The 21519-nt window shown below is 41.0% G+C and overlaps 1 protein-coding gene across 6 annotated transcripts in view; it reads left to right on the forward strand.

The window, feature by feature from the left end:
* Nucleotides 1–21519, forward strand: part of taok3a (TAO kinase 3a) — a 78612-nt gene that overhangs the window by 41608 nt on the left and 15485 nt on the right. For 3 of the 6 annotated variants that reach the window (XM_037777052.1, XM_037777055.1, XM_037777054.1), the window contains exons 6-14: nt 348–393; nt 1920–2016; nt 2530–2643; nt 3627–3718; nt 3971–4064; nt 7408–7489; nt 12577–12744; nt 14456–14653; nt 17723–17863. In XM_037777052.1, coding sequence (XP_037632980.1) covers nt 348–393; nt 1920–2016; nt 2530–2643; nt 3627–3718; nt 3971–4064; nt 7408–7489; nt 12577–12744; nt 14456–14653; nt 17723–17863 — 1032 coding nt within the window. Of the gene's footprint in view, nt 1–99; nt 161–203; nt 250–347; nt 394–1919; nt 2017–2529; nt 2644–3626; nt 3719–3970; nt 4065–7407; nt 7490–12576; nt 12745–14455; nt 14654–17722; nt 17864–21519 lie in introns of those variants that run through there. The other 3 variants (XM_037777057.1, XM_037777058.1, XM_037777056.1) reach the window with 3 other exon arrangements.

Genomic DNA, 21519 nt, shown 5'->3' on the forward strand with positions numbered 1-21519 from the left:
AGACTCATTAGAATATATCACCCACAGCTTGACAACTACCTTTGCAAAGGTGCACCATATTATTCTCACAAACCAATCAGAGCAGACTGGGCTTTTTCAGGAGGGGGGCTGAAAGAGACAGGCGCTAAAACGGAGCGCTTCAGACAGAGGGCGGATACAGGTATATTCAGACAGACAGTATGAGAAAAAAATTGTTTTTTTTTAACATTAAAACATGTAAACATGATCTAGTAGAAACCCCAAATACAAGTAAGAACCTGAAAATGAGCATAATATGTCCCCTTTAATGATGGAGCGCACACCATGTGAATGATCAGTTATTCAGCTGTAACTGTATTGTGTTTCAGCTGGTGATGGAGTACTGCCTGGGCTCCGCATCAGATTTACTAGAGGGTAAGTGTATTTATTAATGTTTAATGTGCGCTCATGTTTATACTTTTGCAATCATAAAACAGTTTTTTATTGTATGTATCAGGGTGTTTATCTCTATGACCTTAGTTCATGAGGTTTTGCTAGACTTTCTAGACATGAGGAACTGCCTGCTATAAGAGGCTGCATTTACCTCTTAAAACCCATAAAACCTCATGTTCTGTGGTTGTTTCTTGTGGCTATTTGTCATCATTTAGTCATGTGAACCTTACTAAAAAAACAAAAAAAAAACAGAACAAAGTACTCCATAAATGTTTTTGGAGCAAGATAATACAATGTAAATGTCTACTCTCTCGTACCTGAATTTAGCATAGTTATGTGGTCTGATTTGTGATTTTACAAATCAAAAGATTTATACAGATGGAAGACTATAATCTAACTACTTTTTCTAAAGACCAAAGAACATTTTTCAGTTTTCTCTTTAAAGCTGCATTAGCTAACTTTGAGCAAATATAATAAAAAGTCACATTAGTGCATGAGAAAGATAATCTGAGAAAAAAAAATGTCCCTCTGCTTCCTCTTAGTGCTCCTAATGGCATTTGCAAATTTCCGCCAGGCCCGCACAAAAACAACCAATCAGAGCCGAGCTGGAGCCAAGCAGTCTCTGGGCAGCTGTCAATCACTGCTCGCAAAGCTCTTGAACTCCGATCAAACGGTCAAACTAGGCAGCGCTGATCAAATATGAATCAATATTCTGTTACTGTAATCCCTATTTCTCGCCTCAAATGTTTTCAGAAACATCTTGTGGTGTGCTGTTAAGCTGTAAAATGAGCAAGTTTGCGCTCCGGCCACCATGTTGAAAACCTTTGAACCAAAACAAAGCACCGCTCACTGGCCGGATGTTTGGTTGTTTTCCTTTCCATTAGGAGCACAGGAGGACACAGAGAAACATTTTTTTTTTTTCACAGATTATCTGTCACATGCACTACTGTCAGGATATAGTGACCATTTTATAAAAATAACTTTTTATCATATTTGCTCAAAGTTACCAACTGCAGCTTTAACTGTCCACCCTCTAAGCATTTCTGACCTGAACCTAATGTGCTATTTTAAGCACCTATGTGTGTACCCGTCATTGACGTAGATGCACCGTCATGACAGTTGGCCCTGGCCTGTTTTTGGGACTTTATGAAATGTCTCAGTCCTAGTTCTGCAGTGACCTTTTGCCTTGGCACGTAATCTCTCTGTTACTGCAACCGTCCACATGGAGCCAGCTTAGGAGCCCATATCTCAACTGTTTACATGCTACCCATATGGTAGATGTCAAGGGTGTACTTTCTCACTGCTATATCAGCAGGACAGATTGGTATCGTTTTTATTATTACTAAAATTGTGATGTTTTGGACGCCAGACTCTGATCATGCATGAGGTCTGCACTTTAGCTTTATTGTTATGAAGGCCTTTGTGCAGAACTGTTACAGTTCATTATTATATAAGTGACGTCTTTAGAGGGCTCCTACTCATTTCCACTCTACTAATTTCTCCCAAAGTTCATAAGAAACCACTGCAAGAGATGGAAATTGCTGCCATTACCCATGGTGCCTTGCTAGGACTGGCTTACCTACATTCCCATAATATGATTCACAGGTGAGTTTACTTTCGAACTCCAAACATTTCCCAGCAGGAACATACAGTGACTTCAGCAAATACATGATAAGACAGTTAAGATGAGATGAGAGACGCTCATGCTCTCCCTTTATTGCAGCGTTTGCTAATTAAGCCGTAAAACCATATCTCTGTACTTAGGTTGCATCATTCTACATCACTGTGAGGAGGTAACAGCCCTCCTGTCTCACTGGTGTCCACAATATCTATCTTTTATGGCAGACAAATATGATTAGCATCCAACAATGGTGCCATATGAATCATTTTTACTGTTCTGTGTCATTATAGGTCTCATTGCAGAATTTGAAAAGTGACAGAAAACCCATTAAAGTGAACTCATATCTATAAATACACCAAACCAGTGAGCAGTTTGTCAAGATTAAGGGAAAAGCATAATGCATAATAGATCCTTGGAACTGATGTGGTTTCTCTCAGCTGCCATGCATAGAGTACAGTATATATGCTCACTCTCTTCACTCCCCTCTCCCCATCCAGAGATGTGAAAGCTGGTAACATCCTGCTGACTGAGCTGGGTCAGGTCAAACTGGCCGACTTTGGCTCTGCCTCCATTGCCTCACCTGCCAACTCCTTTGTGGGAACACCTTACTGGTCAGTATACATAAGACAAGACAGACACATATGGTAGGGCACCACACAGAAGACCACACAGGACTACATGTGCTGAGAGGACCAACGTGAACTGACATATTTTTGTTGGGGCATTTCTTTAGTGTGTGCTTTCTTTTGAATAGAAATTATAAACAGTTTTGCCTAAGTTAGCTGCTTTTATGGCTTCTTTGTTTGTTTTTGCAGTGTGTGAGTTCTTCATGCTGTGCTGTCAGTGATTTTTTTTTTTTTTTGACAACCTCCATAAATTATAGGATTTTTTCTGGGGTTATATGTCTGAATGAGCACCTATCTCTGCCCTCTGGTATTGCTGCTTGCAGCTTTCTCGAGAACCAATCATCCAAACAACTTCACACTCAACACTGTACTTCTTTGGTTCCTCAGCAATACACCCGCCGAGTGTGAAGTTGATCGGATGAATAGTTGTCGAGAAACTCGAAGGACAGACAGACTGACAGAGACTTCTTCCATTTTAGTTAGATGAGTTTTCAACCCACCGTGTTCTCCAGCTGTGACGGCGCTCTCTCTTGCACACCAGTCTGAAAAGGATTTAAGCTGTCCTGAGACATGAACCTATCCATTAGATATTGTTACAGAAGCTACTGTAATGTCCTCTGTTTTTTGACTCATATAGAAATCATCAGCTCTACCGTACCCACCATAATACTCACTCACACACTTCATGCAGCTTTGATGGTGAAGGAAATCATCACATAAACAGCTGGACCAGTGATGAACTCTCATGATGCTAAATGCCAACAGCACACACACACACACAAGTAGTCACACTCCACGTTTACAGAAACACATATTTTCCTAAAACTGAGCTGCTATCACAGCATACCAGAGTCTTTAAAAGCTCTGAGAGGCTTAGCAGATTATAACATTTTCATGGATTTTTTCCCCCATACTTAATAAACTATGCATGTGTGCGCATTTGCATGTGCGTCTCTCTCTGTCCTCAGGATGGCCCCAGAAGTGATCCTAGCCATGGACGAGGGTCAGTACGAGGGGAAGGTGGACATCTGGTCCCTGGGGATCACCTGTATTGAACTGGGTGAGCATCCATCCACCTGCTGGTCAAATAATGCATTTATAGGCGCTTAAAATTAAAAAATTCAACAGATTTAAGTTGATTAAAATTATTTGTGAAACAGGAGGACAAAAAAAATACATCTCATTTCTTCCCGCATGTTTTTGAGACTTTGAATCTGTCTCATTCAAGGAGAAGCTGATTGGTGATTCTGAAAATGTTGGCACTGAAACGTCACTCTTCTCCATCTTTATCTGCCATCTTTTCTTATTTTAGCGGAGCGCAAACCACCCTTGTTCAACATGAATGCCATGAGTGCCTTATATCACATCGCACAGAACGACTCTCCCACGCTACAGTCCAATGAGTGGTGAGTTGAAAACACCCCCCCCCCCAAATATTACCATTCAGTTTGTTTTTGATGTTTGTTTTTATCCTTTTAATTAAAAATGCAGTCTTTGCAGAGTGCTGTCCAATATGTGATAATTCAAATTGACATTCTACAAAATGTAAAAGAAAAAATGGTGTTTTAATTGAACTAAAAAATTGTCCACAAACCAAGAAAATCCAGTGAAACTGCTGACACAATACTTCCACTCAACTGTGAATATTGAAGCTCAATCCGATCTGAGCTCAGTGAGGGTAAGACATCCCCGTGTTAATCTGCACGACCTATGATCCCTGCAACAGGCCTTGCGCAAGGTCACACTCTAAGTCTCTTATGTAATTATCTGGGAAACCTCTACCAAAGTATCACTATGTAAACACCCACATCATTCCTGCTGGGCTATAAGGAGTGTTTTAATGTATATCAACATCAAAACAAAGCAGCGTGATTATACTAATATTATTCTAGTAGTTAAAACTCACATCATCTTGTGTTTGCCATACTAAGTAGGATGTTTCTTTGTACACAGACACACTGTTCTAAATGTATTATGGGAAAACAGCCAATACTTTATGCTGCTCTCAGCCTCACAGCTTAATAGATTCTCTAGAGACTGTCCTTCCAGACATCAAAAAACTTTAAGCAATTTAATTTAGGCCAGCAGGTTTTGAACAGCTATTTTCTGTATCTTTGCAACATCTCACTCACAGTGTTGAAGTGCACCTTTTTTTTCCAGCTAAGACTAGTTGTACTACTGGATATCATCATGAATTATGACATTTTCATGTTTAGTTCACCTCATAAATTCAGAAACTGCATGTGAGGTTGCTGATTTCAGCTGATACTGATCGTCTCTGTGTCTTTGGATATGCTTTTTGTATAAAATAAATACAACTGATTCGTTCTGTTTTTAAATAGTTATGTCAAAAAAACATATTCATAACATCAATAATGTTCATTGTTGCTCAATTTTAGGAAGATTAAAGGATAACTTCAGTATTTTTCAACCTAGTTTCCCATGTTTTTGTGTCTAACTGACTAATAGCGACAATCATTTCAGAAATTGGTCCAGTATTGAGGGAGAACGCTGCAGACGGCAGCTGCTCACGGGCTGCAATGTAATCCTATTGGGGCAAGCTGGCAGCGTCATTTACGTCCACTAAACGTGCTTGTTTTTGCCATGATAGGCTCTGATTGTTATTATAAGTGTCGGACATTATGGAAAGAGTCTCGCTCAAGGAGAAGTCTCGTTGTGAAATCTGATGAGGTGACGTGTTGCCGGAAGACAACTGTGGAATAGTGGAACACATCCATGGAGGAAACGTGAGTGTCGGTCGGGCAGAGTTTGTTGTGTTGGAGTACAGAAAGCGTAGCTTAGTGTTCTCTAAAAGATTTTCAATGTCATGGCTGAATATTTAGAAGATTTACACAATGTGGATGAGGTATTTGAATTTGATGCCGCCCATATTTATTTGAGCCAGAGTATACGGATATTCAGATTTCACAACGAGACTTCTCCTTGAGCGGGATTTGGACACAATAACAAACAGACCGGATCAAGAGAAAGGTAAGAAAAAATTCTCTGTAGGGTCCCTTCCATAATGTTGTAAGACACTTATAATAACAATCTGAGCCTGTCTGTGGCAAAAACAAGAACTTTTAGTGAACGTAACGTTACATTAACTCTGCTCAATTGCCCTCACAGCTTGTTTCGTGGCTGTTGGTTACAGCGTTCTCCCTCAATACTGGACCAATTTCAAAAATTGTAGTCCCTATTAGTCACTTAGACACAAAAACGTGGGAAAATATGGTCCAGGTTGAAAAATACCAAAGTCACCTTTTAATTATTTTCTAAACAAGTTATTTGGGCTAGCTAGAGCATGAATATTAACTTACTTACTGTATACTCTACACTAGCCACCATACTATAGCTAATTCATGTTATGTATACTCAACTAAGCAGTAAATATTCCATCCTCATAATTATTTTACATGCACATGTAATGTATGTATGAGCTTGCACAAACCTGGAGATTATGAATGCAGGAATTTAATACGAAATTAGGTAAAAATATTTCACACATCAGAAAAGAGGATAAATATATAGTATAAATGTATAGAGAAGTAGGTGATGCAAATTGGCAAAAAAAGCAGCAAATATTCAACCATTTCTCTAAGTTGCTCTAGCCACCACTCACACTTTGCATGTGAGGTGCGATCCTCATGGGGGAAACAACCCTCATCAATTATTAACCCTTTGTTTGATGTTCTCCCTTTAATTTACCTTTGTGTTCTTCTTTTATGCTATCACCACCATGGTATGAAAGTGAAGTTTGTGTGGTCCTAAGCATGCAGAGTCGTGTCGGTGTTTGCTCCTTGTCATATGTTGCAAGAATCTTCAGCACAGCCGAGGCGAGAGGCTGAATGTTGTTCTCTACCTGCCTCAGAGCAGCCCGAAGGCATCAGTGGCCTTCATGAATCTTCCACCCAGGCTCTCAATTAAATAACAATAGTGTTCGTTTTTACACCTTTTAAAAGAGAGCATACATCACGGGCTCTGTCATCAGAAACATGAAGCAGGGGGAGTCTTTTAAGTTAGAATTTGGCTGCCTATGACTGCATCGAGTTGTGAAATTAGCGTTGGTTTCTAGCATCGTGCTGAGGCGAGCGATTGTGTGGGGCGGCGCGGGGTTGTGGTATTTTTGGAGGAGCTCCAGCGGCCCGAGGCGTTAGCATCATCCCGCCAGATGAGACTAGTAGAGACATATTGTACACACACACACACAAGGCCACAATGTACTGTACACACCCTGGCATGACATACAAGTGCACTCATGGACCTCGGCTAACCACAGAGGACGTTAGATGTAGCGAGATGGTGGATAGGTGCACTTACTGACCCTACAATGACCATGGATAGCACCGCATTTTACTTTAATGTTATCAATCCATAGCAGCAACCCAAACACATGGTGTTACATATACTCTGTTATCATGAGCATATTTTTAGATCAGAGTCAGTGGCACGGTGTTCCACAGCTCCAGTGGCCTATATGTTTATTGCTCCACATATTTACATAATCCATATATGGTTCATATACGTGGCTGCCGTCAGAGATTACATAGGATTGTTCTGGTTTAATTCATTGATATGATAAACACAGAAGAAGAGATTACTCATCACATTAAGCAGTCATTGAGGGTAAGGTGTGGCTGAAGGCAGCCTATTATCAGATTGTCACTGCTATTTCTGCTTAAGTTATTTAAATAAATTAGACGACAAAGGGGAATCGTTGACCTCCATCTCACTGTTCTCCTCACCCAGGTCTGACCCCTTCCGGAGCTTTGTCGACTACTGCCTACTGAAAATTCCTCAGGACAGACCCTCGTCAGGGGAGCTGCTAAGAGTGAGTGGGCTTCCTCTGTAATCCCCCCAGCTGTGACCTCACTTCCTGTCTCAGTCAGTCTCTGAGCCATGTGGATGAGTCACTCCCACCCACCCACGACTCCCTAATACGCAAGCATATACACGGTGTCTTCTTCAAGCCCAGGAATCAAGCACCCCGCTGAGAATTGCTTATTCTTTATCTATTTTTTTCCTTCTTTGTTGTAACTCTGCTTCCTGTGCCGTGCCTCGTAGCCATGGTCCTTTAGGGCTCCATAGAGCTGCGTGTACAGTATTTGCTGCTTTCACATCAGTTTTTGGCATTTTATGCCTTTTATTGATAGTTGGACAGTAGAGAGATGACAGGAAATGAGGAGCGGGAGAGAGAAATAGGGAAGGGTATGTAACAAAAGACGGCCTTGGGGTTCCTGTTTTGTGCCTTAAACCCGCCACCAGGGTGCCCCACTGTTTTTCTTATCAACAGTTTCTTTATTATTTCTTCAACAAAGTCCAACAGCTCGTCATCACCACATATATACTTGGCCTTGGTTGTCAAAATAAATACACTACAATACACTAATATTTAAAACAAGACAAAACTCAACAAACAATCCATTGCAAATCAAGGAAGAACAAAACAATTTTTGTCCATGCATACATTTTGCCTCTAAACCAATGTTAATTTTGTTAATGAAAACTAAGACGAAATATGTTCCTCAACGACCTTTTTTTTCCATGACTAAGACGAGACGATGACGAGACGTACCGACGTCATTAAACACTAACAGTGACGATATCAAACATGCAATATGGTTGATGACAAAAGACGAGACTAAAATGTAGTTTAAAAACATAAAACCAAAACCTCTCTTTATTTTTGTCACCTTCTTTCACTCTCTCTCTCTGTCTCAAACACACAACATGCTGCAGCGGCGGCGCTCAGTCCGTCTCTGTCCTTCTTGTCTCACATCTCAGTCCTGACAATTGTGCTACTTTAATGCATAAAGTTGGCGGTTTGTGGGTCGGGTTCGGGTGGTTGAGTAATGCATATTTTTACATGTTAGGTGGGCGAATTGGCTCTCATAACGGACCAGTGGGTGCGACTGAACTGTGCATCATTAATGAGCACAGTCAGGACGACTCCAACTAACTGCAAAGCTGCATTCTTAATCATTCAACCTGTGTTTTTCATCAGATAATGATAAGATAAAATTTTATGTGAAAAGAATTTGACTAAAATGACTAAACAGGACTAAGATTAAATACAAATTTAAAAAGCCGACAAAATTAATAGAGAAAACATTTTGACTAAAATCAAATGACCTTTCGGCGACTAAAACTGGACCAAAACATTTTGATAATCATTAATCATTTTTGTCTTAAGGCTAAGACTAAATCTAAAATAGCTGCCAAAATTAACAATGCTCTAAACACGAAAGGGGTGCCCCATTCTTTTTTTTTTTTATACAACTTTTTACAAACAGATCTTATTATAAGGTCGACTCAGTCTAAATTTAGACTATGTTGTTACATGTCACCCTCCCTCCCTCTCTTTCTGTCACTCTCCACTGTCATCTGTCAAATAAAAGGAAAAATATCCCATAAAGTAAGGATTATAAAATGGAAATGCAGCGGCAATTCAACCTTTATAATGACTTTGCCCAACAACACCCCACTACAACACAATGAACCTACACAGTGTTAATCCGTGTATGTTCATTGTGTTTCCCTGTAATTGAGGGGTTGATCTTTTTGTTTGTGTGACCAACAGGTAATCCTATTGGCCCACTAAGAGTTTTATGTTCTTGGTGATCACACTCAACAGCGCGGGAGCTCGAGCAGGAGTTTTCACACCTACCCCACCTGAGGGAGGGTGTGAGGTTAGGTGGCGGTTAAATAAGGGGGTCTGGATGGGATCGACCTGTAGACTGGAATTCACTCTTCCCAACACCCCTGACCCAAATCCTGGCCGAAAAACCCTTAAAGAGGGATAAGTACCAAACAGACTTGGGATCAGTGTCGAAAGGGCTGCTTTATAGTGAAGGCTTGGGGGGTGGGATGTTAGCTTATGATTAATACCCCACTTTCTCTTCTCAGACACACAAAATCACTGTTTCTTTCAGTGTGCATACACACACACACACACACACACACACACACACACACACACACACACATACACACAGGCACACGCATACACACAGGCACACACCCCTCCAAGCTCTTTAAAGGGGAAATCAGGTCACTAATCTGGGGGCCTTGAGCTATCAGTGTTCTGGCTTCAGGTTAAACACTCTCACTCCCTGTATACTTCATTCAGAGTAATATTAATTATACAAATAATGAATTAACCTCTCAATGACCTGCTCCCATAAGTACCCACCGTTTAAGCAAAACATGTACAGTTGAACAGTTAAAAATAGCTCTGGGTTGTTTGGTTTCCGGGGGAATGTTTTTTTAATCCCATAAATTAACGAGTAAACCTCAGTGATATTTCCAGAGCAACACCAGAGTTTCCCCAAACAGTTTCCCATAGCACAAGAGGATGTGTTCAAATTAGGGCTGACAATCGATTAAAATATTAAAATTGATCTGTTCAAAATTAACCTTAAAGGGAGATTTGCTTAGTATTTAATACTCTTATCAACATGGGAGTGGACAAATATGATTGCTTTACGCAAATGTATGTATATATCTATTATTGGAAATCAATTAACAATACAAAACAATGACAAATATTGTCCAGAAACCCTCACAGGTACTGAATTTAGCATTATAAAGTGCTTAAATCATAACATGGCAAACTCAAGCCCAACACAGGCAACAACAGCTGTCAGTGTGCTGACTTGACTATGACTGCCCCAAACTGCATGTAATTATCATAAAGTGGGCATGTCTGTAAAGGGGAGACTCGTGGGTACCCATAGAACCCCTTTTTTTTCATTCACATATCTTGAGGTCAGAGGTCAAGGGACCCCTTTGAAGATGGCCATGCCAGTTTTTCCTCGCCAAAATTTTGCATAAGTTTGGAGCATTATTCAACCTCCTCTGCGACAAGCTAGCATGGCGTGGTTGGTACCAATGGATTCCTTAGGTTTTTTAGTTTCATATGATACCAGTATCTTCACTAGTTTTAAAACAGAGCCACAGTTGCGTTTATGCGTTAGAGAAATTAGTTTGGTTAAAACAAATTTGCGTTAACGCGTCATTATCGCGTTGACTTTGACAGCTCAAAAATAAATAAACATGTGTTTGAAAAGGAGTAGGCAGAAGCAAACACTTATGAGGTCCCACCCCTTTCTGTAACTTAAATAATGAACTTAATGTTTATCACATATACACATAAATAATCATCTCAATATATAAAGCAAAATTGAATAATAATATGTGATAAACTGCATTTAACATCACAAAATGATGATACCTAACGGAGTAAATCTGTAGGATGAATAAGTACTTCTGGTAGAGGAAGCTGGTGATGTTACAGTGTACATTCAGGGACTGAAGATGCTGTCGCTTCTTCTTAACACTAACCTTCTAATGAGGAAGAATCTGGGAGATAACTTCTGGCTGGTCGATGGGACGGGGGTGGCCAACCACCCACACTCTGCTGTAGGTCCGTCAGAAATCGGGACAAATCACTCCCATCTCTATTTTCAGAGCGTGATGTCATTCCCCCGTGTCCTGACTAACCCATTACACCAGCATCTGTCACATGGAGAGGAGGGTGTGCAGAGACAGAGAGCTGGAAATAGACCTAAAAATATTTTTATACAGTGTATATATATTTTAGTCCTGTACTCCAAGGTTGCATACATTTCAGCCACACAATATTTTATGAATGAGAGTGACTCAGGGGAGGTGTGAATATGTGTGTGTGGTGGAGTGGGTGGAAGCGCAGGGGAGAGATGTGTCTTATTTTTATTTTCATCCTGAAAGTACAGTTTCAGTACAGTTAATTGCTAAAAAAGTACATACAATTTAAAAAACATCTTCACCACCTCATTCTTACCCGACCCCCACCAGCCCCACACACACACTATGACCTGCTAGGTTATGTAACACAGAATAAATAATTACATAAATGCATAATGCCCCGACCTACACCAAAATACACCTCCATCAAATTACAGAAAGGTCAGTTCCTTACAGTAAAGCTGATCACAGCTTCACCAATCAGTTTAGTGTAAAACTGTATTACAAAATATCATTAAATAATCATGTTTTCATTAGTAATTTCAATTTTACAGGGATTTAACTTTCTTGCTGTAGGACTTTGACTTTCTTTTGGTCAGAACATTTAGGTTGCTAATATCGAGTGTGTATACAATGGGGTCCAGTATACTTAATTATATTACGACTCTTCCCTTGAATGCTACTAGAGAAAACATAAATATTCAGATTAAAAGACGGAAACCTCTCAATTAATTATCTGCATGTGACTCAACGGTTGTATAATTTATTTGAAGCTGTCATTAACCAAGGCAAATACAGTTAATACATTATTTATTGGAATGAAAAGGATTAAGAGTGTTTATGAAAATCGATTTTATGGACGATCTTGCACACATCCCATGTGTTCAGTTAGTGTACTAGAGAGGATGAAGAGTGCTGGGACTCCCAGGATGGGCAGAGCAACCTACAGGCGCCCTCTAGTGACGGTCACAGTTATGGTGCTCGTTGAAATAATACAGTTGAAGGCAGCACAGTCCTAAAGTGTAAAATTAGATGTCCTTTAAATATAATTTATAAGATCTTTAAGAACAGACCATGTAAAAAGGTCCTGCAGCTATGAGATGTTTTCACTGAGAAGCAACTCATCTTATGAAATAAATGTTTATTCTTTGCTATTAATATTTTAATTAATACATTAAATTGATTTAAATTGTAACATGTAGTCTGAAACAAACATCTTCTTGGGAAAACTTTGGAAAAACACAATACACACAGACACATTTTCTGGTATGAAGGCTGAAGTTGAAACATCACTTTAAAAAACACTATTTTTAAATTTCTAAAAAAAGTTGTTCCCTCCTTCTGGCCGTCTTTAAATAACTTCTCACCCAACCAACCAACTAACTCACTTTCTCCCTCTTCTTCTCTGTCCAGCATGATTTTGTGCGTCGGGAACGCTCGCCGCACATTCTCATCGACCTCATCCAGAGGACCAAGAATGCGGTGCGTGAGCTGGACAACCTGCAGTACCGCAAGATGAAGAAGATCCTCTACCAAGAGAAACACAACGGACCCATGGGAGACAGCCAGGAGGAGGAGGAGGTGGGAGGAAAAGGGAGAGGGAGGAGGAGGTGGGAAGAAAAGGGAGAGGGAGGAGGGAAGGGTTCATGTAAAAGATCAGTGGGAAAGAAATAATACAGAGATGAGAATTATAGACTTTGTCTGGAGTAACGAGGAGGGAGACGGGTGAAGAACAAGGGGTTAAAAACATGAAATCAGTTGAGCGCCATTATGTTCACAATTCTCTAACTTTCACCTGAAAGGGAAGTCTGTAGTTTTATTTGTTTATGGATTTTGTGTAAAACCAAATTAAATTCAGATTTACTATCACAGAAAGAAACTTTTGTATAAAACACATTACAAGTCTCCAGTGTATATTCACAGGGAACAGCAGCAGAAACAATAATACAGCCAACAGCGACAACAGAGATGAATAATAACCTGGTAGTCGGCTAAAAAGCAACAGTTGGATACATACAGCAGTGTAGGGCTGCAGCTAATGATGTTTTTATTATCAATTAATCCTAATTATTTTCTAGATTCATCGATTAATTGTTTGGTCTATGAAATATCTGAAAATATTGACAAATGCCCATCACAATTTCCAAGAGCACAAGTTGACATCTTCAACCACAAACACATTGAGTTCATAATGATATTAAACAGAGAAAATCATCAAATCTTTACATTTGAGAAGCTGGAACAATTTTTTTACACTTGACACTTGAAAAATGACCGAAACAATTAACCCATTATTAAAATTGTTGGATGATAAGTTCATCAATTAATGGACTTATCTTTTTCAGCTCTACTGCATCAATTTCTTATTGTAATTTAGCACCTGTCTTTCACTGCAGTGAGGGAGTTTTTCACTTTATTGGGTCAACATGCAGGACTCTTGGAGCTCAGATTCACAGCACAAAGGGTGAGGACAGGATAGTTTGTCAGAAGTGATGAAGAGGGAGGAACTGGATACTGTACTTTTGTCCAAAGTGGTCTTATAAACTGATGAAGTTTGGTTAGAACACAGAAATACAGTTTATGGTGGCTCACAAGCAGTCCGGCACTTTTACATCACAACAAACTGCAGCCTTCCACCGGCAGCCTGACATTGAGATGAAATGTCCCTTAGTTGACCTGGCCTGAGGCAGCATGAACAGGCATGGGCAGCCAGCAGCCACAGCGGTGTCATCCTACACCACGCAGCGCAATTCAGAGCAGCCACCAGACCTCGCTGCAACAAGACGCCGCTGACGGCTTTACTGAAAAAAAACTGCAGTCCCAAACCTCGTTTTCTGGTTTCGGCGACAGTTGGAAGACAGATTATAACATCCTAATATAGTCTGTTACTGCAGACTTAACTGAATTGTCTGCTGCACCTAAAAGCTTTGCAGCTTGATGCCATTTATCTATCATGTACACACACTCAAGTGGCCTTCTAATCTGAACACATCTCAGGCATACAGATGTGCATTAACATTAGAATTGACACAGGTGAAAAATACACACTTACACATCCGTGCAATTTGAAGTTAATAGTCAATTTAGCATGACTTTGACTGTAATGCAATCTAGAGGTCATTAGTTGTTCCTTGTATTGAGGTGACTGTATACGATTGTGCATATTGGGGGTGAAGGACACGTGTGTGTATAGTTGCATCTGTGTATAATATCATGACTCTTGAGTGTTCATTTTTGGAAGCATGTGTTTATGAATTTATGTGTGTGTGTGTGTGTGGATGTTGACTTGCAGGACAGCGAGGCAGCCAGCTGTAAGATGAACAGCCTGGGCAGCAACCACTCCATCCCCAGCACCTCGGTCAGCACGGGCAGCCAGAGCAGCAGCGTGAACAGCATGCAGGAGGTGCAGGAGGACAGCTGCTCCGACATGACTATGATGCACCCCCAGGACTACAGCAGCACCCTGGAGTCCTCCCCACACACCAAGAAGGTACAAGTCAGGGGTGAAGTGTTGGATGGTGGGAGTGAGGTGGTGAGGATTTAGGGCTGAGTGACAGATGAAAAAAATTGTTATAGCACAGAGTCACCGTTCACGACAATTCCACACCTTGGAAGTTGTTATTGGTTGAAAACTACATTTGAAATTGAGCATTTAGTTTTCTGATCCTGTCCAAACCGCCCTTCAGTCAGCAGAGACAAAAACACTACACACTGAACAAAATATTAGGGCTGTCAAAGTTAATGCGATTAATCGCAAAGTGCATAGACACGTGCATGAGACGTATTACTGTGGGATCGCTGTCATACACTCTTTAATGGAGTTAATGATGGGATACAAGCAACTCATTTTCAACAGTTTTTGACCTATTAATCAGGGAAAATACCTGCGTTGACATGCTTCTATACATGGCCTTAAATACAGATCAATAGGATTGCTTCCTGAACAGATTTCACGATCAGCAGATGGATATATTAGTAGTTTAGCTTTTGAGGTCATGCTAAAATCCCGATCTGCTATCATGAAACCCTGTGTATGCTGTCACATAGCAAACAAAGCGCACCAGAGACAAGCAGACCAACACCCCCTTTTCAAGTGGTCTCGGTTTGGTTGCTTTATCCACCCCAGGGCTCGATTGACAGCTTTCACACCAGCCCAAATGAACGGAACTTTAACCGAAACAAACAGTGATAAGTGTGAAAGCACCCTTAAAGCCAATTACTGTTGGTTTAGATGGCAGCGGTTTACATGGAGATGCCAAATGATGCACTTTTATATCATTATGAACCCACTGAGTGGTCAGAACCTAAAGGGGACTTGTTAGGACACCAAGAGAGTTTAATATAGGAATTGACACAAGTTTAGCTCACAGTTAAAACTCTGCTATGCTTCCAATATGGTCACCTCACAGTATGATTTCCCTCAAAGTTGCCAATAGGTGCTCGAGTTCCCGAACACTCATGATGTCAACACCTATGATTGCAACCAAAGATCAGCATCACACCAATTTGTAATCCTGATTTTGTGTTTATTTTCCTCCCAAACACAAATATGTTTTTGTTTGGTTTTGTACCAAGTCAATTTTTTCAAATTAGCTGACCTACTCCACAATGTTTCCACATGTCCAGTTAATCTGATTCCCATACTTAAGGATTAGTGTTTCATCATGACAAAAAAGAAAAATATCTAAATGGCTGAAATCTCAAATCCGGATCACCACAAAAGTCCAATCTGTTGTTCATTCACGCGAGGCCCATCTGTCCACCAAATTCCATTGAGTTCAATTCAGGTTTTTGAGATGTCCTTCTGATATATAGAGACAAATGAATAAGCACCAGCAAAAATGAATTCCTCCTTGGTGGAGCAAAAGCCTGATTACAGACAAGAACAACTTTTTACCTCCCCAATAACTGTCCTCTAATTTGATTTAAGTAGTACTTTTGCAGTAGTAAACACTTTTGTCGAAATGCCATGTACCCAGGTTTCTAAGGGCGCTTTCACAAGCCAACATTTAGTCAGCTTTAATCAACCCCTGGTGCGGTTTGTTTGGGCAGTTGTGAACACAGTAATTGTACTCTGGTGCGGACCAAAACAACCGGTCCGAGACTGCTTGCGAGAGGTGGTGAAGTCTGATGTTTGCTTGACATTTTGGTCGAAGAGAGCATACAGAATATGATAAATAAAGTCCACAAAAATAGTGACGTTTATAAAGTCGTTCGAGGAGAAGGGATTCGTACACACAGTCGATCAGTGCCGAGTGAAAGTGAAAACACTTCGACAGCAATATATCAAAGTCTGCGATTCCCTGCATAGGAGTGGCAGCTCTCGAGACGAAAAAAGATAAATTTGCTACTTCGTACACGGCCTTCAGCAAATTATTTTTTTTATTTGCTCTGCTTTAATTTGTGCACTGTGAAACTGAACCAGACTTAATAGAAAACGAACCAAAAGTAGCGATTTCTCTCTGATTCAGACGAACCAAACAGACTATGGCTTGTGAAAGCATCCTAAGTGAGTACATAAAAACACAGCAAGCATAATCATCACATGCAATGCTACTAGAACAATCACTTCCTCTGTAACTGTGCACTCCAAAATGGAAAGGAAACATAGCTCCGTGCAAACATCCTCTGGGTTTCTCTTACTATTTTCAAGTGTATGCGTAATCCCTCCCCCCCCTTTACCGCCCATTTGAAACCATGGAAACCATCAACACAGTCCTCACTGTTTGGCAGACCGCTTCAAGTTCATCGCGAACACCGTTCACACTCCGAGAACAAAGGCTGTGTACACATGTCGACAAGCAGCACACACTCCCCACTTACAGCTCTGTCATCCTGCACACACACACACACACACACACACACACACACACACACACACACGCACACACACACACACACACACACACACACACACACACATACACACACACACACACACACATACATTCAGTACACACAGGTCACCACAATGCCTGACATTCTCATGTGACTTAAACATCTGTGAAGAGAGGGCTGTCACTGCTCTTTCATTCTCTTTCTTCATCTGCTCTTTGTGTTTTGACAGTGCATGAATAAGGATGTCACTTTATGAACAGACAGCCAATGTGCTGTTTCAAGTTCAGGGGGCTGAGCTGAGAACAAATGCAAGTGACACATATTGTTTTCAGATGCTGATGAAGTTCCCTCCTCTCATGAATCAACTCTTTGGTCCCCTGGTTCCTGAAAATCAGTTTTAATGGAGGGGAGGGGTTGAGTGTTTGGCATTTCATCATGTTTTGCAAGGTTACAGTTGACACAGTTTTAGCAAATGCTGAAGATTCCTTTTGAAGTTTCAATGTCGTACGATTAAAATCAATGGGGAATTTTGTTATTTAAAAGTCACAGACACTGGCACAGTTTTTAGTGAGTTAAAAACTGTGAAGTGCACCTTCATTTTTTTACCTCGTTCACGTCAGTGCCATTTGTTGTTGTTTTATTTATTTTTTTAAAGAAGACAACTCTGTGATTTAATGGATGACTTGTGCTCAGTTTGCATTTCTCATTGCTGTCCATCTAGCAGGACCATCAGTACAACTGGGACGATGGCATTCACAGGGACCCCCGACAAGGGCTTAGGCCGTCCTCCTCCGACAAGAGCAGCCAGGCCCAAAACTACAAGAACCAGGGACGCTTTGCCACCATAAAATCAGCCTCACTGGTAAGTTTAGCAAAACTATTTTCTACTCCTTTCTCTTTTTGAGATCCAGAAACATGCTTTTTATCTCTGTTAAAGCTAGGGTTGGTAATCTTGAGAAACTAGAAAGAGTATGCTAGATTTTTAAAAGTATCCAACTGAAAAACCCAGCCCAGTGTTGCCAACTCTTTTCCAATGAAAGTAGCTAGCAGCACTAGCTCCAAAAGTCACTAAATCTAACGAGAAGCCAAGTCGGCAACGCTGACAGCCCGTCCCTTCAGGCCTCCCTCCATAGCCACTTCTCCACAATTATCATAATGAACGTAAACAACAAATATGGCTATTATTATTACTCACAGATGTCAAGCTAGCAGCTTCTGGAAAACTGTGCAGGTAGACAAGCAGGTAGCCCGGCCAATCATTACATTCGGGCCAAATGAAATGATTGGACGTTCTTATTACAGTCCTGCGACAGCCACCAATACCAGATTTTTTTTTCTTTTTTTTTTTTGTCAGAGCATTTTATTTATTGATTGTTGTAAGGATGTGAGGAAAATTTCAAGAAGTATAACAAATAAATGTTTTTGAAGATTACCAACCCTACCTTTAAGAGTGTCAGGGCATAGACTGTATATAAGAAGTGGACGTAGTTACCGTGACGTCACCCATTGGTTTGTGGACTGCCTTGAGTTCGGCATTTTGGCCGTTGCCATGTTGGTTTTTTGCAACCAGAAGTGACACGAGAGGGTGGAGCTAAGTACAATCGAATGCTGAATAAGACATTTTCAGGCGACCAAAAAGGTTATAATTAACTTTTTTGAACTGAAAACACACTGTGAATGCTTTAAAGTTGTAAGATGAAAACGCGGACAACTCCCAGACCGGACTCCGCTGTGGTAGCGACCTATCAATCACAAGGTAGCCACGCCCTAAAGCATCCCCTGCTTTATGGTCTATTTGACTCTAAATGGGACCATAATTCACTAAATGAACATCATCCTGTATTGAAGAGGACTTGAAACTAGCGATTGAGACCATAAACTCATGTTGACAATGTTTACTGAGGTAATAAATCAAGTGAGAAGTAGGGTCATTTTCTCATAGACTTCTATACAATCAGACTTATTCTTGCAACCAGAGGAGCCGCCCCCTGCTGGCTGTTAGAAAGAATGCAGGTTTAAGCCACTTCTGCATTGGCTTCACTTTTCAGACCCTGGAGGTTGCCCACTGTCTCAGGGTCATTCATTTGTGCAACACTCACCTTGAAAGTTTTGTTGCTTTAAATACCAATAAGCCAAAATCCTTCTCCTTCTCAGAGTGTTGTGTTTACACCTTAGCAGCATACGGGGCATACTTTTGTTTCTCTCTGTTAAAACCTGTCTGCGAATGTGGCGGTCGAGTCTGGATGTGATGTAATGTCTCCACGCTGAAGAAATGTGATGTGGGTCCATGCTGGAACAAACTGATGTTTTAAAATGCCTAGACCTGTCTTTCCTTTGTGGATCCACCTATTGATATTTAGTCTATTTCTCTTCCCGTCTGCCCATCTTCTGGTTTTTACCTCTTCCTTGCTCTTTGTCTGTATTTCTCGGCCGTCTTCCCTCTCATTCACCTCACTCCTTTTGTTTTCTCCTCTTATACTACGCTTCACATTTACCACTCCCCTGCCTCCGCCCTCTCCTTTATTTCTTCTTCTCCTGCACTTGATAATACATCATTCTCAGATGTGACTCTACATTCTGGGTTAAAGGGGGTGGACTTCTCTCTTTCTTTCTCTCTCTCTCTTTTTCTCCATGTCTCTCTTTCTCTCTCTCTCTCTCTCTCTCTCTCCCTCCCTGTCTGTTGTCATGGAAACCGGCTCTAGTAACTAGTAAGTAGTTGTGTTGTTGTGTGTAAGCGTATGTGAGTGTCTATGCGTGTGTGTGTGTGTTTACCCATCCATGACCCAGTGGTTTTAATTGTGAGTCCCTTCTGCTGTCAGGTCTTAAACCAGACGCGAGAGAACATGAGCACAGAAGATGTGTCTTTGTCCTAATACTGTCCTCGATCAGAGCGGGAGCCACGGATAGTCCAGCACTGTGGGTTTTTTTTAAAGACCACAGGTCGCCGTTATCTGTATTCCTGCACGCTACTGAAAATGACTCTTTTGTTACTCTTAAATTCATGGTCATCATCCATAGGAGCTGTAAGATTCAGTCCAGCTGCAACTCCAGTGAAGGTTTGAAATAAAAACATGCCACAGTGAAGTTGGTCCTCAAAAAACAGAAGCTATAAAATTCGCAAATGAGACAATGAATAAAAATAATCCTTCCTAATGCACCTATTGATGATTGCATTCCTACACTAATGGACTTTTCCTTCCGAGGACACCTAACTAAACATGGATAGCATTATGTCAGCTCCCTTTTAAACATGTGTCTCACTCTCGGAAACACTCTCACCATTGTCCTCAGAAGTCCTCAGTGGTTCCCAAAGTTGTTGACTTGTAACACCTTAAAACAAAGCAATGTCTCCTTGCGACCCCCCGTCACGCTGGCGGGGTGAGACCGACCGTCAGTCATTTGATACGTCTTGCTTGAGTACACTTCGGTGTGAACAGTCTGCTGGTAATATCATACTTAATCGTTAATTTAGTAGGCAGTATGCAGAATGTACTGATTGAGTATTGAGTATATTTAGGATTATCTAACTGCCACCAAGCCAGGTGACACAAGCCAGCTACTAGCTAAGTCCATATAGCTGTAAAAAAAAAAGTTTTGCCAAACTTTCCTGTCTGCCTTTCTCAAGCTAGCTACAGCAAGCGTCCTTAAAATGAGAAATGGCAAACCTGGTGCTAGCTCGGGAGACAGATTTCGTTCTTCCGCTGACGGAGTATGGTGACAAAAAGTCCAGCTCTTCCTCGCTTTACACAAGAAGTGTCTTCTGGTGAGATGTCACCCTTGTGTTATCCGAGAACAGGGGTTACCGGATATGTAACCTTAAAGTTAAGGAAATTTGTTCTTATGCACAAAAGACAGGTAATTGTATCCAATGTCCTCTCCTCACATACATTTAACCTAAAAAGAAAGCAATCCTTCCCTCTCCCCAACTCATTAATTATACTTAGAATCACTTTAACGTCACAGAAATATAGTCGGCACACTACAGAGTTCTAACTTTGTGGATTAAATTCAAACTAAAATACCTCAGAGATGTAAGCAGCTGAGGTGGCACACACTGTGTCGGCAGCTCTGTGTAACCGAGGCTGCCTGTCTTGAAAAGAGGCGGCTACGAGTAAACCACAGTATCTGTGTCGTGTGATAGCGCCGGTCCTGCCCGCCGGCGCTGAAAGAGGGATGACATCATCTCTTTCTGCCGAGTGCAGACGTCCTCAGATTGGCCTCGACTCGCTGAGACTGGAATCAGCAGGTAGACAAAGAGAGAGAGAGGGAGAGAGGAGAACGGGGGGTCCAGATGGTGACGGGTGATGGATCGCCAGAGAAGGGAGAGAGAGGGAGATGGAGAACAGGAAAAGAGAGAAATAAATACCACCAGTAATAAGTTGCATCCTCAAAAACAAGTATGCAAATTCTTGAGTGGGTATGAAATGTGCTCATACTTCGAAAAAAGACAAAGGAGGAAATCATAGTGATGGAGAGATTAAAGAGTGAATGAATTGAGGTGGCTGGGTGAGGTAAAGA

This window comes from Sebastes umbrosus, chromosome 8 (assembly GCF_015220745.1).
Source record: "Sebastes umbrosus isolate fSebUmb1 chromosome 8, fSebUmb1.pri, whole genome shotgun sequence".
Taxonomy (NCBI): Eukaryota; Metazoa; Chordata; class Actinopteri; order Perciformes; family Sebastidae; genus Sebastes; species Sebastes umbrosus.